Source organism: Lepidochelys olivacea, assembly GCF_965140295.1.
Source record: "Lepidochelys olivacea isolate rLepOli2 genome assembly, chromosome: 1".
Classification (NCBI taxonomy): domain Eukaryota; kingdom Metazoa; phylum Chordata; order Testudines; family Cheloniidae; genus Lepidochelys; species Lepidochelys olivacea.
The window spans coordinates 37,471,019-37,487,001 of NC_140411.1; the positions used below are offsets into that span (position 1 = coordinate 37,471,019).

Here is a 15,983-nt window from a genome sequence, read left to right on the forward strand (position 1 = left end):
CTCTCTAACACTGACAGGACTTCCAGAACCAGCAATAGAAACAGATGGGGATGGAGACAGTTTTCAGCAATAGAGGGCAAAATGTCTTCAAAATATGGCTGAAGGCAGATTTAAGTGCTGCAAAGACCTTGTGCTACTTCTAAACAGGGGCGACTTTCACCCACTGACTTCTATGGGAGTTACTTTATCAGGAAAAAACCCTGAAAAGACTTTTTATGTTTTGATTACACTGAGGTCAAGACGCTAAGTTCTGATATGTTTAAAGAGAAGAGAGATTTTCTAATTTTAATTTAAAATAATGTGCAGAGTTTTCCCATACTTAAGATTAGTTTGGGTCCCGGTTTTTCTTCTCTATTACCATGCAACTGTCTGAAGCCACTGCTGGGTACTTCATGATCAAAAATCTTCTCAGTATGTCTGCCACTTACTTAAGTAACTGCACATCTTCTGTTGTGTAAATTTTACCTGTCATGAATGGGTTCTCCAGATGAATGTCATTTCATTCACCAGTTTTAATTATTTTTTAACTTTAGTGTCCCACTGCTTTATATTTTAGCATATCAGAAGCTTCAAGTCTTGGATGAAGAAATTCCATTTAAAACTTTAATTTATATAGGTAGGTACAGGAAAAATAAATATGGAAATGCACGACTGAAAAAACCCCCCAGCATGGCTTGATTGGTGGTTCATAGTATTACAGCATTCACCTAGATGCTGAAGCCTGGGCAAAGCTGTGCTTCAGAAAATGACTTCACATAACAAATAATGTAGAAGAACAAAAGAGATATAGATCTCTTGACAAAGAAATGAGCACGTAAGAACTAATAAAGTTGCAGAAATTCTTATAGTCAATCTGTAAATTTGAACAATTAGAGGAACTTTCTTTTAGGCCAGCTGTTTCTCATAACCTTATTTAATCAAAAGTACTCTGAATTTGCATAATTTCTCCAAAGGGTTAGCAATGAGAATGTTTTGCCATTTTCTATCTTTTTTTTGCATTATGAAAATGTTTTTATTGAGTGCCTCTTGACAGTGCTAAATAATACATTTTCCTCCAACTATACATAGAACTCTTTGAAATCTTAGCCTCATCAGTAAAATTAAACACACTCTCATAAGCCATTGGAATTGCACCTTCCTACATCAAGTCCACATATGGATGAGGAACAGAACCCTCAGCCGAAAACTGTAACAATATCCATGGAGTACATGGTATGGGGGAGGTAGGATAGACATTGCCCACTTAGGTGCTATTTTGGACTAGCTGATATATGGATTTACTGGCCATTTCCCTACCATTCCTTTGGCCTGCCAACAGCTCACTCTTAGCTTTGCAGCTGTAAATCCTGGAGCAGTGAAAAGGGCCTGTGGAATGCTCCTTCCCAGCCTCTCCGAGTGTTTCACTCATTTTCTTTGGTGGGAGTTTTGCAGCTGCCCTGGAGGGGGTGGAGACTGCAGGATGCATCACAAGATTTCACTCAAAAGCCAGGGCTGAAATCAAAGCAATCCAGAAAGGCTAGCAGCACTTACTGGTATGTGGTTGGACTGACATTGATGCGACGCGGATGACTTCCTGACTCAAACTTGCTTGCCAGAGTGACGTTGTTTCCAAAGAGACAATAACGTGGCATTCTCACACCAACAACTCCAGCCAGAACTGATCCTGAATGAATTCCTATCCTCATCTGGGGAAAAAAACAAAAAAATAACTCAACAACATGTGTTTGTAACTTCTGTAGCTCTAACCATTGCTAATGTAGTCAGAGTGCTTTTACAGTGTTTGCCCAGGCCACGCCCAAGAACCAATTTGAAGCGATAATAAACTGCGGAGGAAACAGCAAGCTCTCCCCGTACAATACAGACAGAATTAAAAAGTAAAGGGGATGAATGCACCTTTGCAATATAACTATGTCTAGAAAGATAAGACTTTTTAATTGGTAAATGTCAATTTTGCTGTGTGCACGCGCACACAGGTGAAGTAAGAAAAATGCTGCTTGAGAACCTATTAAGATTTGATTTAAGGATACTTACTTTGTGTATTTTGACATATGATGTTTACAGTTTATGTATTTAACAGTTCTAAAGCATAAAATTTTTGAATCTCAGTGTCTACTGTAATTAATTATTCTTTGACACTCCCATTGTCCAACTCGCCCATAATTTCCCATGACTGTGAAAATTTAAAATAGACAAAAATTGAAAAAATGCTTTAAAATAAACGTTGATATTATCCATCAAAATTATATCTCAAATTCTGCCATGCCTAAGTATAACTTACATAAGCAGGGGATTACTGATATGTAAAAAATAACCACTTACAGGACACTGTAGGGGAAAGATCTCAATATTGATACAAAAATTATATTTACAGTATAATACTTTTTAAGGTAGTTACAAACTTGTTTCTGCCTTTATTGACTATTAAGATATAGCTACAAGTATGTAATAAGCAGGATGCTTGAAAATATAACAATACATACTATATTTAGCTAGCTATGTTACCAAGCATAAAGCCAATCAAAGACATTCCAGGAGGTTTCTGCTTTCTGTCCCCAAGGACAAGCACTAACTCCTTCTTAGCCATAAGGATTTTTATTGCCCGTAAGTGTTGTACAAATTCAGAAAATCTGCATTTTAAAGTATACCTTGCTTTAACTTTGTACTACTTTCTGTTGTGCCATGTTTTAAAGATGAACTTATTATTGAAATTTGTGCTTTGAACAAAAGATTCAATAGAAGTTTACTTGCTATAACAAGACTGTAACCACGTGAAACATTCATGTTTTAGGAAGAGACCTGATCGCAAGAAGGAGTGTAGGAATTTGTTATCAGAGCAATACATTTAAGTCATAAAATGAACCTATACCTCAATTGCCACCCTTTTCTTTTCAATGGAAAATCCCTGCTTGTGTCTTTTAAAACTTAAGGAAAAACATATGTGGTTGGAAATATTTTACAGCTTTCATTTAGTTCTTAAATACTGAAATGGCAAAAATCTTTGTGAAATGCAGATCTGCAAATAAAATTAACTAAATGCAAAGCTCCTGACACAGCTCCTAATATCACTGTTATGTAAATGGTAAAATGCTTTATTTACAAATACTGCAAGGCAATTTGATGCTATAACTGTTACTAACATAAGAAGTCATATGAGTAAAGAAATGTTTATATTAATTGGGAAATTAGTTATCTGGCAATGCTTCAGCAATCCCTCATCAAACTTTGTGAAGACAAGAACCACCTCTTCAAAGACTGGTAAAAAGAAAAGACAATACCTTCTTTGATGGTCATTGCAGCCTAAAGACTCTAAGAATTTAATTTAAAAAGGCCATTTTGAGAGCTGACTTTTATAAAGAGAACAGAAATGTTTGGACTCATTTGAAACACAATTTTTACTCCTTTTAAATCCTGATGGAACTAAAGGGATATATCAGAAAACTGACTGAACTAAAAAAAAAAAAAAGGATTAAAACCAACTTTAAAATGTGCCTGATGCTTTCCCACCACAAGAACAACAAAAGCAGTTAAAGAAATTTTGTATATTCATTAGGCAAACGACATATGCAGGAGCTGAGGGTGTCACCTAAGCCTCAACCGCATGAAGCCAGTGAAAGGGTGACAGCGACCAACTTTGAATCTAAACAAGCCTGAAAGAGATGTGTTTTCCTAATTTCATGGAAATGGGAAGGAGAAGAGTATAAAACCCTGAAGTGAGAATTCTCCACCACATCCCCTCTGCTACCTTGCTTAGACACAAGTGCACCACGGCTCATCCTGTCCATCTCTGCAAGAAGCTGACACAGATAGATAAGAAAAACAAAGACTCAAGAGGAAACCAACCCAGGGAAAAAGCTCCCCAAGACTTCAATATGGATTGGTTAACCAAGACACTGCCAAGTGATTAGATTTAAACTCTTGTAATGATTTTATTAAGATATGAAATTGCTGTTGTAATTTAAAATGCTAACAGTTCTTCAGTTAGACACCAAGTGGTTAGATCACATATTCCTGGAGTGAAAACAGGGGCTAAACATTCTAAACAGAAATTGTGGGATTTAATTGGATTTAAGATACTCAATATTCATAAATGGCATATCTCAAAACAGCTCCTTAAATAGCTTCTTCTAAGTAATTTATTTAAATATTTCTTTCACTTTCATATGATTTAGTTGAGATTGTGTACCTTGCCCAATTATGAACTCTGTGGTTATTCTTAATAACCAATAAGATTCACTTTTCCTTAAACAAAATTATTTTGCTCCTCTATAACCCTTTTCAGTTATCTAAGGATATAATAAGTTTGGCTTCATGATAATTTTGGAAAATAAGACCTTGGTCTCAACTTACCAAACAAATTGGCCCACCAAAGCAGTTTCACTCTCAGAGGTGTAATCTCTGCTAGAAGTACTTCATCAAGACACACACAGAAGGGATTGTAATGGAAGTAACCAGTTTATCTTCTATGTTCGGTCATCTGTGTTTTATTTAATGCTTTCTTTTCCTTTACTTTTTTACTTCATAATTAGATAGCCATGGTTAATAATTATGATTATTTTGCTTGGACTTGATCATGGTGTGTGCTAAGGTATGTAAAAGAATCCCTGTGACTAAAATAATGGGAGTCACACACCTGAGTTGCAGTAAGAGAAAACAACTAGTCAGAGCTGGCTTTTCTTGTTTCTCTAGACTAGATATTTTTAGTCATTTTTAAAAATCAAATTACTCGGCATCCAACAATTAAAATGACCCTTTTCTGCCCCATAAATGGACGAGATGGCCAGGAACACCTTGAAGGATACTTTTTGCCACCAGAGTTAGCACATACCTTAAAATAACTTCTTTAAATTAGTGAGAAGAGGAGTGATGTGGAATGAATGAATGTGGCATTTCTATTCTTCAATTCAGTTTTCTTCCACCTCAAGGCAGCTTTTATTACTTTGTCAAACTGAGAAATGGCAAACGTGAAGATGCTGAAGATTGAGACAGTGGTACTTTTAAAATCATCTTACCACAAGGATGTTCAGGAGGCACAAATCCCTGACAAACTAAAGAAACCATATCTGTTCTAACAGCCATTCCCCTGTAACTGTCTGGGATGTAGAGATTACATTGGGATAGAATGTGTGGCGGCACCATCCAAGCCCCTTTCAAAGTGAATAATCAAACAGAAGAGATTCATTTTGAACGTATTTTGACAACTAACTGTACTGGCCAAGAAAATCAGCTTCACAAATAGGGAAATCTCTCTCCCTCTTTTTTTTTTTTTAAACTCGCTCTATAAAAAAAAAATAAAAAGCAGATAGCTGTATTTACATCTGGAGAGGTTACTCTTGCACAACAAAATCTAAATAGCCCCAGTACTCAAAATAATAGACAGGTAATAAATAACAGCTGTCAAAATAGCCACCACAGTGGATCTGCTCTGGACTCAAACTGGTGACCTTGCTGTAGAAGTCTCCATATCCTATTATTAAATACCTTGATTAATCTAGTTTACAGTTATTATCCCCCCATCCCTTCAATCACTAGGTTTTTATATCAAGGAAAATATCAAATGCAGAGCACAAATATAAACTGGAATGACAACATCACTAGCCTATACACACAATGAATAATTGTTGACATTTCTTAGTGTTACAACACATACTAACATTTCATTACCCTGTTTACCTGTTCACATTTGTGAAGCTCGGAGAAATTATATGTGAAGAGCATCCTACATTATTCCACAGCCTACAGTTCTCCGCATGTGTACATTTTTTTCCCTCATGCAAACACACATGCTCTTGGTTTGGTTCCTTGGCTACAGACCACAAAACGACTTCCTGAACAAATATAATATTATACCCATTGTGTACGAAGCCCATGCCTAACAAACACACATGGCACTGATTCTAGATTCACTGAACAATACTAAACCATCCCCACGAGCACTGCAATGTTCACAATAACGCTATCAATTACAGGCTAGGACAAAAACATTCTGTAAGTAAATAGCATTTGCCTTCAATTAAGCTTTCAACTCTTTTGGTACAGTTTTCAAGGCAACTATTGAATTCACTCAAGTACCTTTAAGCTACGGGGTTGGAGCGTGCCTACAAACTTGCTTGAGAACCATCTGTGAGTTCTCATCTCATATTTTATTTCAAAAATATTATTGGTTATGTAGCTTTACCATTTTTGTTACAGCATATGTTTTGACTATGTTGTCTGTTTCTGATCAAGAGGCAGTTCCTACAGCCAATACCCACACAAATAGTCCTTATACATACAAATAGCGCATGCAATTGTTGCTGAAGTCACGACTATTCACATCAGTGAAAGTCACCAGACCTGCCCTAAGTAAGCTCATTAGAGGCAGTGATATCTCCACCTTTGTATAGCATCAAGGATGCTGTCAGCTCTCAATAAGTAATAAGACACTTTTACAATGTCTTGTTACTGTGGGACACAAAGGGTGGGGTGAAGGATTAGTTGCTTTGTGCCCAGTTTTAACAGAATGGAATTGTACTCCTAGTGCTACCTACTTGTTCCACTGTTACTTTGTGCATTTATTAAAGGTTCACAAACAAAACTACTTATTGTGGTCTGTCCCCTCAGTACATTCAATTACATGCTAAAGCTAGGTTGAAACTAATAGAAGAAATGGTTATGTATCTTAACAGTGATTTTTCGAGATGAGATGCAGACATGTATTCCACTTAGGTGCATGCCTGGCCAGTGCACCGGAGCTGGAGAATTTTGCCTAGCAGTACCCGTAGAGGGGCGGTGCTCACGCCTCATGGCCAGAGCTCCTCCCCTGGCTATATGAAGTGGCAATGTTCTGACCTCCCTCAGTTCCTTCACACCAAAACACCTAAAGATTAGACTCCAATGCAGAGGGGCTGGAGGGTGTGTCATGAAATAGACATCTGGATCACATCTCGAAGAACCACAGTTCCAGTAAGTAACCATTTCTTCTTCAAGTAGATGCAGCTGTGTATTCCTCTTAAGTGACTCACAAGCAGTACTCACAGGAGGTGCGGCTTGGAGTCTATTTAAACAAGGTCTGCAGGACAGCCCTCCCAAAATTTGCATCTGCTCTGGATGCCTCAGTAATGGGATAAAGGTTCATAAAACCATGTATTGACAACCATGTGGCAGCCCGGCAAACTTCCAATATTGAGATGTCACTGAGGAACGCTACTGAGTTGCCTGAATTGCACTTACAGAATGAGCTTGCACCCATAGAGGGGGCATAGCTGAAGCTGTTTCGTATGCAGTCTTGATGTAGGAAGTTAAACACTTAGACACTGTTTGTCAGGAGACTACCTGTCCCTTCATACAGTTTGCATATGACACAACAGGATGCAGTGAAGCCCGAAAGAGTTTAGTCCTGTTCAGCTAAAAGGCCAGACATTGTCTGATGTCCAGTGTGTGAAGATGGGGATCCTCTGGAGATGAATGTAGCTTAGGAAAAAACATGGGTAAATATACTGCCCATCAGAGCCAATAAGATGGTGTTAAGGTCCCACAAAGTAACTGATTCCAACATCAATGGATGGAGACGAAGGATTCCTTTTAAGAATCTCACCAACATGGCATTGAAAAACATCGATCTTCCACGAATGAGTGGATGAAAGCCTGACATCACCACTAGATGAACCCTCAAGGAGCTAATTGCAAGACTGAAGATGCAGCACGTACTCAAAGATATCTTGGATACTGGCCAGCATTGGCTGAACTCCACGGGTCAATGACCACATTAAAAAAATGTTTCCATTTTGCCAAAAAGGCCATTCTGGTAAAGCGTTTTCTACTACTGACTAGGACCTGTCAAACAGCCACTGAACATCACTCTTCCTCCTCATTCAACTATGGTGCAGCCATGCCGTGAGATGCAGGGAGCTGAACACAGGATGCAAGGTGCAACTGTGATTCTGTGAGAAAGGGTTGGGATGTAGAGGAAGAGGTATGGGAGGCTGACTCGAGAGTGTAAGAAGGTTGGAAAACCAACATTGCCTTGCCCATGGTGAGGCAATGAGAATGACCTTGGCCCAATCCACTTTCAGATTGAGGATTGGGAATGATTGGGATCAGAAGAAAAGCACATAGGAGAGTCAACTGCCAGCTGACATGGAAGGCGTTGATCAGGGAGCCCAGAATAAGGCCCCCTCAAAAGCAGAATAGACAACATTCCCTGGTGTCCCTCATAGTGAACAGATTGGTCATTGGCATGCCTCAAGCCATGAAGATGACTTGCATAACATTGAACTTCAGGGACCACTCATGACTCAAGGAAAGAATTCCTGTTGAGATGATTCTGGACCCTGGGGAAGTGATCAGCTATCAGAGTGATATGTTCTGCCAAGAATGCATTGGAGAGCACCATGGAGTGTGCTCCACAACTTGCATTTTTACATAATAAATCACGATGATATTGTTGGTAAGTATGAGAACCACTGAAATCCTTGATGCGGTCTAGGAAAATGAGACAGGCATTGTAGGTGGCTTGCAGCTCTAGGACACTGATATGCAGTGAAGCTTCCTGCTCCAACCACAGACCCTGAACCTTCAGCGACCCGATGTGCTCCCCAACCCATCAGGGAGGCATCGGTGACAACAGTTGTGGTTGGTAAGAGCCAGGCAAAGGGAATCATAGACATACATTCCCCTGATCCATCCACCAGTGCAAGGAGACCAGGATCAATGGAGGGGGGCAGACCAACCTGTCTAAGGGATGAAGGGTCAGATGGTAAACTATCCTGAGACATATTTGAAGAGGGTGAAGGTGCAACCTTGCAAATAGAATCACCTGCATACATGCAGACGTGTCCCAAGGGCCTCAGACACATGCAAACTGTTGTGGAAGGCTGAGATTGTGGACCATGAAAAAAGGAGACAAATTGTCTGGAAATGGTCAGTCAGTAAAAATGCTGTCAAACTCAGACTATTAGGGTCCCAGTGAACTTGACTTTCTGGTATTTAGGATGAGACTCAGATAGTCAAGTAAGTCCAGTGTAACACATACGTGAGAAAAGACTTCTTCTCTGGACCTGCCCCTTAGTAGCCAGTTGTCCAGATATGGGAGACATGGATTCCATTCTCTTTGAGGTATGCTGTTACCATGACCATGCATATGGTAAAGACCCAGGGGGCAGAAGACTGACTGAAAGGAAGGACTGTGTAATGAAAAATGACGATTTGCCGTGATGAACCAGAAAAAACTTCTGTGGCTCGGGAGAATCGCCAAATTGAAATAAGCATCCTGAAGGTTCAGAGCAGCAAACCAGTTGTTCTGAGTCAACATGGGGAGGATAGCTGACAAAGTGACCGGAACCTCACACATTTGTCCTGAGGGGGCAAGTAACTGATCTGACTCATGTGTCACCCAAAACAAAGGAGGGATTGGCACCAATGGTGGGAATGTTAGCGTCGGCACTGAACACTCCTCTGTTGTTCCCAGTGCCAGGGGCGGCGTCAATCTCTCTGTTGGAAGTTAGTGGCAGTACTGAAGCAGCTGACAGTGCCAAAGTGGAGGGTGGTGAGAGCCACCCTGATAATATCTAGAGTGCAGAATGAAACTGTGCCAAGGAATTTCCTGGTGCTGATGATATCTCTTTCACCAAGCCCTGATTCCACAGACTGTGGAAGGGGAACGTCAGGATGCAGTGCCAACAGAGCCAAAGGTTCAGCAGCCCACCCAGCCAACGAGGCTATGAACAGCAGAGATGTGGCAAAGTCCTGGACCAAGTGAGAGGTCAGGATGGAAAGGCAGAGGAGGTCCATAGCCACCTAGTATGCTGCAAGCATAGAAACATCTGGTACGGGCACTGCCCTCATCGGTACCAGACTCAACAGAACTCTGCCAAAACCAGAGTTGAAGGTACAGGGTCTCTAACCTCCCTGTGTGGTACTGGGGACTGGTTAGGGGCCCCCGCGCTGGTCCAGGTTTTTTCTGGGGGAAGAACAGTCATCCCCACAAGGCCTGGAGTGGTCTTATGCAAACTTATCCTTGGCGCACTTGATGGGGAACAGCTCCTCTGTCTCTTTGGAGAGGTGCCAGCTCCAGAGTGCAAAGCAGTAGCGCTCTCAGAACCCCAGGGCAAACTCCAGTCCAATGAGGGCCTTGGTATTGAAGCAGGCCACATCACCTGTTCAAACAGGTGCTGCTTTAGGAGAAATTCCCTAGCCACCTGAGTCTGTTTCATGCACAATCTAGAAATCACACACCATGCCTAAGCACACCAAGCACTGCCTGTGGGGATTGTTGTGGGGGATCACTTCCCCAAACAATGAACAATCTTTAAACCCCAGTGAGGGCATCACAGGGGAATACTTAACTAAATGTAACTAATACTAAATCTAACTAACACTGAGGCCACGTCTACACTACAAAAGGACTCCGATTTTACAGAAGTCGATTTTTGGGAACAGATTGTATAAAGTTGAGTGCATGCGTCCACACTAAGCACATTAATTCAGCGGTGTGCGTCCACAGTACCGTGGCAAGCGTCGACATTCCGAGCGGTGCACTTTGGATAGCCACAGTTCCTGCAGTCCCTGCTGCCCGTTGGAATTCTGGGCTGAGCTCCCAATGCCTGATGGGGCCAAAAATTTGTCACATGTGGTTATGGGTAAATGTCGTCAGTCAACCCTCCCTTCCTCCGTGAAAGCAACGGCAGACAATCATTTTGCTCCTTTTTCCCTGGATTGCCCAAGCAGATGCCATAGCACGGCAAGCAGCTGAGCGGCGGAGAACCAGCTGAGCAGCGGGGACAGCAGAGCAGCTCACAGCAGGAGTTTGCCTGGGACTGGTAAGTATCCGAGTCTGTGTGTGTTTGCTTGCTGAGGAAGTATCCGAGCGTGTGTTTGCTGGGGGGGGCAGTGTGAGAGCCTGAGTGAGTGTCTGATTGGCTGCTAGCCTGCAGGGGACGGGCAGTAGGGTGTCTGTTTGTTTGCGACAGGGAAGCCTGGCTGTTTAAAAATAGCCAGAGCTTCGTGAACCAGCTGAGCGGCGGAGAACCAGCAGGAGTTTGCCTGGGAGTTCGCCTGGAGTGAGCCCAGTGAGGCTTACATCTTGCAAACTGCTCTGAGGAAGCTCGTAGTAGGAAGGTGATATGGAAGGGGGGGGTTCAGCTGTTGTGACCTGCACTGGATGTGCCATGTTTGTCTTTCTTCCACAGGACAGAAGCGACTTTGTCTGTACAAAGTGCAAGCTGGTCTCCATATTGGAAGAGAAGATTGAAGGTCTGGAGCAACAGATAACGACCCTGCGTTGCATACGGGAAACTGAGGATTTCCTGGACGAAACTCAGGATAGGCTTCTAGGGGCACAAAGCTCTACAGATATAGAGCAGGTTGCACAGAGAAGCCAAGAGGCCAGTGAAGAAGCTTGGCAACATGTGACCTCCAGAAGAGGTAAGCGGAATGTCCGGGTTCCAGCAACGCAGACACAGGTAACTAACCGCTTTCATGTTCTCTCCACAGGTATCGTTGCGAGTGGACCAGATGATATGTCTGGGGCGAGAAAGCAGAAGGAGACTCCGCTGGTTGGAAGGCATGAGATGCGCTGTCCTGAGGTTGGGGGTTCCACAACCACCACTCCCAAGAGGAGAAGGCGGGTGGTGGTGGTCGGGGACTCTCTCCTCCGGGGGACTGAGTCATCTATCTGCCGCCCTGACCGGGAAAACCGAGAAGTCTGCTGCTTGCCAGGGGCTAAGATTCGCGATGTGACGGAGAGACTGCCGAGACTCATCAAGCCCTCGGATCGCTACCCCTTCCTGCTTCTCCACGTGGGCACCAATGATACTGCCAAGAATGACCTTGAGCGGATCACTGCAGACTATGTGGCTCTAGGAAGAAGGATAAAGGAGTTGGAGGCGCAAGTGGTGTTCTCGTCCATCCTCCCCGTGGAAGGAAAAGGCCTAGGTAGGGAGCGTCGAATCGTGGAAGTCAACGAATGGCTACGCAGGTGGTGTCGGAGAGAAGGCTTTGGTTTCTTTGACCATGGGATGGTGTTCCATGAAGGAGGAGTGCTGGGCAGAGACGGGCTCCATCTTACGAAGAGAGGGAAGAGCACCTTTGCCAGCAGGCTGGCTAACCTAGTGAGGAGGGCTTTAAACTAGGTTCACCGGGGGAAGGAGACCAAAGCCCTGAGGTAAGTGGGAAAGCGGGATACCGGGAGGAAGCACAGGCAGGAATGTCTGTGAGGGGAGGGCTCCTGCCTCATACTGGCAATGAGGGGCGATCAACAGGTTATCTCAAGTGCTTATATACAAATGCACAAAGCCTTGGAAACAAGCAGGGACAACTGGAGGTCCTGGTGATGTCAAGGAACTATGACGTGATCGGAATAACAGAGACTTGGTGGGATAACTCACATGACTGGAGTACTGGAGTACATGTCAAGGTGAGAAGATGGTTGTGAAAGAAGTCAAAGTTCAAAGCTCTCACAGCTGAGGGAGAAATGGATGGATGGACAATGGTAGCATCCTTTGGCAAAGCGGAGAGAGGCCATGTGGTGAGACAAGAGTGGATGTACAAGGAGGGGCAGATCTATGATGGACCTTGAAGGTGACTACAAGAAACTTGAACTGGATGTATTGGAAAATGGGGAGGAATTCAAAGAGGGGAATGATGTGAGCTGCACATCAGGCACTGAAAGTGACCTTAGCAGCAGTGGTTGGAATGGAGTGGAGAGGAGGTGATGTGGGTGTCAAACAGGCCAAAGCAAAGTAGCTTGGCGTGATCAATATAGAAGATGAGGATGGCCTGGACAGACCTTTGGTTATCTGCATAGAAAGAATAGGCTGGATTTCTAAAACATTAGAGAAGCAGCAGCAGCAACATTTGGATGTGGCCTGTATATGTGGGACAAAGCAAATGGAGGAGTCAAAGATGATACTCTGGTTATGGGTGTGAGGGACAGGAAGGATGGGGTGGGGTGTTAACTGTGACAGAGAAGGCAGACTGGGGAAGAAAGCTAAAGAGTACAGCTTTGGTCCTGTTCAATTGTAATTTGATGGTGAAATATCCAAAAAGTGATACCAAAGAGATGGGTTGAAAGATAGGATGGACTGAGGGAGGCAGACAGAATGGAGAGGGAGATACTCAGCAAATGGAAACCACTGTTGGATTTACTGTTTCTTGAATTACTAAACCCTAGAAGATTAAAACATTACACGGACTTCAAAGCACAATTCCAGAATTACTCCATCTTTATTCACTCCACGTTTTTATTCCATTGCTGTAAAGTTTCATCACCTTCCAATGCCAGAGAATACCTCTGTGCTTCCAAGAGGGATCTGTTGAATCCGACTTGAAAGTGGATCTGCTGAAAATTCACAAGTGCCCCCAATTTACATCATTTTAAAAGAGAGCTATAAATATTTAATTAAATGTACAGTATTTGTATACTAAATGAGTGCAGCTGTAGGCATGCATGAACTCAATTCCACCATTACTAACTGATTCCTTAATAGCTTTCTTTCCTAATCACATTACTTCCACACCAGGCATGATCCAGTTAATTGCTTAAAATTCAAAGCTCCTGAGGATTGTGTCTTTTGGACCCCTGCTGAAAAATTCAATCTCCCCACATAAATATTGAAGAAAACACTCCAACATGAAATTGCAAATGGAAGAATAATGCTTCTATAAAATGCTATGCTCTCCAATAAGAGGACATAATTAACAGTACCTGTCCATTTGAGCACTTTTAAAAAAAATCTCTAGGAAACTTATTTCTTGGACAATATAGTGTTGTAGATTAAATATCTACATGTAACTTGTGTTTTCCAGCTGAACTCCAGCCATTGTACTGTAAGACTTTATTGCTCAGAGCCCATAACCAGGGCTCAAATTGTAAACATTTCTCAGAGGGAAATTAATTATTTATTAATCATTGTTATTAAAACCATTTATGTAGCTCCCACAAATTTACACAGTGCTTTGCAAACATAGATAAAGCATGCTGCCTATCCCAAAGGGTTTACCATCTACAGTAAAAGGCTAAGACAACACAGACAAGAAATTAGGCAGAACAGTTCAGGGAGGAGTAGAGAAAGAAGAGAAAAAGCCATGAGGGACTGCTTGAAGAGGTAGGTTTTAAGAAGGAATGAGAGTAGGGGCTTCTGCTGGATGGGAAGACTTCAGAGCTATGTAGGGGGTGAAATGGAGGCTAGGGAAAAACACCTGGGAGGAGTAGGGTTTCTCCTTATCCTACAGTAGATGCATTTCACCTCAGTAGCAGTTCAATTTCAGTACAGGGGAAAGGGATTCTTGTGTACAGAAGTTTCTGTATTAATTTGTGATGCATTTGGGAATCCCTTATGATAAAAGGCACCTATAGAAACAAAATGTAAGATATTCTTTTCTCATATAGCCACGGCAGCTACATGTAAATCTCAGTGCAGTATTACAATTTCTACATTAAGTGCATAAAATGTCCTACACTGAAACATCTACTTGTAACATTTATTAACACGAGACAATATCCACAAAGCACAGCACTATAAAATCAGGGCCTCAAAAACTGTTGAATCAAATGTATATTTCTGTTCCTTTTCAGAGCCATAGCTTGACAGGACTGACAGTTGTGCCCCGACACATGCTTTAGTGTGTGGGTTATCCATATTCTTAGATGAATTTACAAATATCACAGTGTCTTTCTGAAAAGGGACATATGACAGTACAGCTCCTATGGGATTGTTGCCAAGGAACAAATACATTTACAGAAAAATTTAAATCATTCTGAATTTCACAAGATGGTCTATGGAATCAAACAGTAAGATCCATTTTGTCTGTATTCTGAATGGCATTTGGAGAGAGAAACTCTTGACTTTTTCTAATGAAAAAGATCTAGTCTTTTTCTGCAAGGAAAAGGGGTTCTGCAAGGGTTCTTTTATCTTGTTCTAGGGATAAGTGCAATACAAAAGTCAACACAACACACCCAAATTATGATAATACACTGACAACAATTAACTTGCCTGTGATCAAACTCACCACATTAATCCATTTAACTAGCCAGTTGCTCTATTGGGTAAGTATATGATTTTTTGCAAAAAAGATAAGCAATTATTTATAATCAATATCATGTAAGCCAAACAAATAGCACATGCCACATCCCCAGACTGCAGTCTTCTGCTTTGTATATAATTTTCACACTAAAGAGTGCTGAATGCAAAATGAGGATTTATTAAACTATTCTGCCAAAGGCAGCCTCAACCATTTCTTTTGGCAATGGTCAAACAACACAAAATAAACACTCAATGGCCAGAGAAGATTTTACTGCCTAGCTTTTCCCCTTAGGCTTCCACCTATATGGTAGGAAATTATGCCTGTAGTTGTAGGCAGGGCTTCAAAGACAGTGTTGAGTATGGTCATTCAAGATGCGAGGCAACATGTACTGAAGTCAATAGAAAGATTCCCATTGGCCTCAATCATCATTAGTTCAGGCACAAAGAGGAAGCAGCTCATTTAGGCCTGATTCCCACCCTGAACTCAGTAGTGTTGCACAGAGCATACATCAAGACAAAATGTGGTTATCTCTAAGTAAACACCTGACCTGAGAATGATTTAGGACCATATGGTGTCCTTGAGCCACATGGCAAAACCCCATTAACATCAATGGGAATGCCTGATGGAAGGCAGAATATCTTCTGAAACCTCTCCCCTGAGCCATGACCGCCCCCCAAGGGACAGACATTGATGCTAATGTGCTTTTCAGAAGCTTCATCTCGTCTCACACGCACAAATAATAATACACTTGATTGCTGACATGGCATTAAATCAAAAACAATTTTTTCATTGTTTCCTTTTAATAGTAATTTTCACTGCAGGAACTTAATTACTATGTGAATCTGTGCACTGAAGCACTTAAAAAGAGCTAATCATTCAAGGGAGCCCACATAGTAGTGGAGAATTTTTCCGAGCTTCCCTTCAATTCAAACCCAAAAACAGGAAAAAAAAAAGTCATCCATAAATTCTCCGGTGTGGGAGGA

At 41.9% G+C, this 15,983-nt stretch overlaps 1 protein-coding gene across 3 annotated transcripts in view; it reads right to left on the reverse strand.

The window, feature by feature from the left end:
* The window catches only part of GUCY1A2 (guanylate cyclase 1 soluble subunit alpha 2), a 416,341-nt gene that overhangs the window by 20,741 nt on the left and 379,617 nt on the right, over positions 1–15,983 (reverse strand). For all 3 annotated transcript variants that reach the window (XM_084617119.1, XM_084617117.1, XM_084617118.1), the window contains one exon: positions 1,531–1,685. In XM_084617119.1, the coding sequence (XP_084473245.1) occupies positions 1,531–1,685 (155 nt within the window). The remainder of the gene's footprint in view (positions 1–1,530; positions 1,686–15,983) is intronic.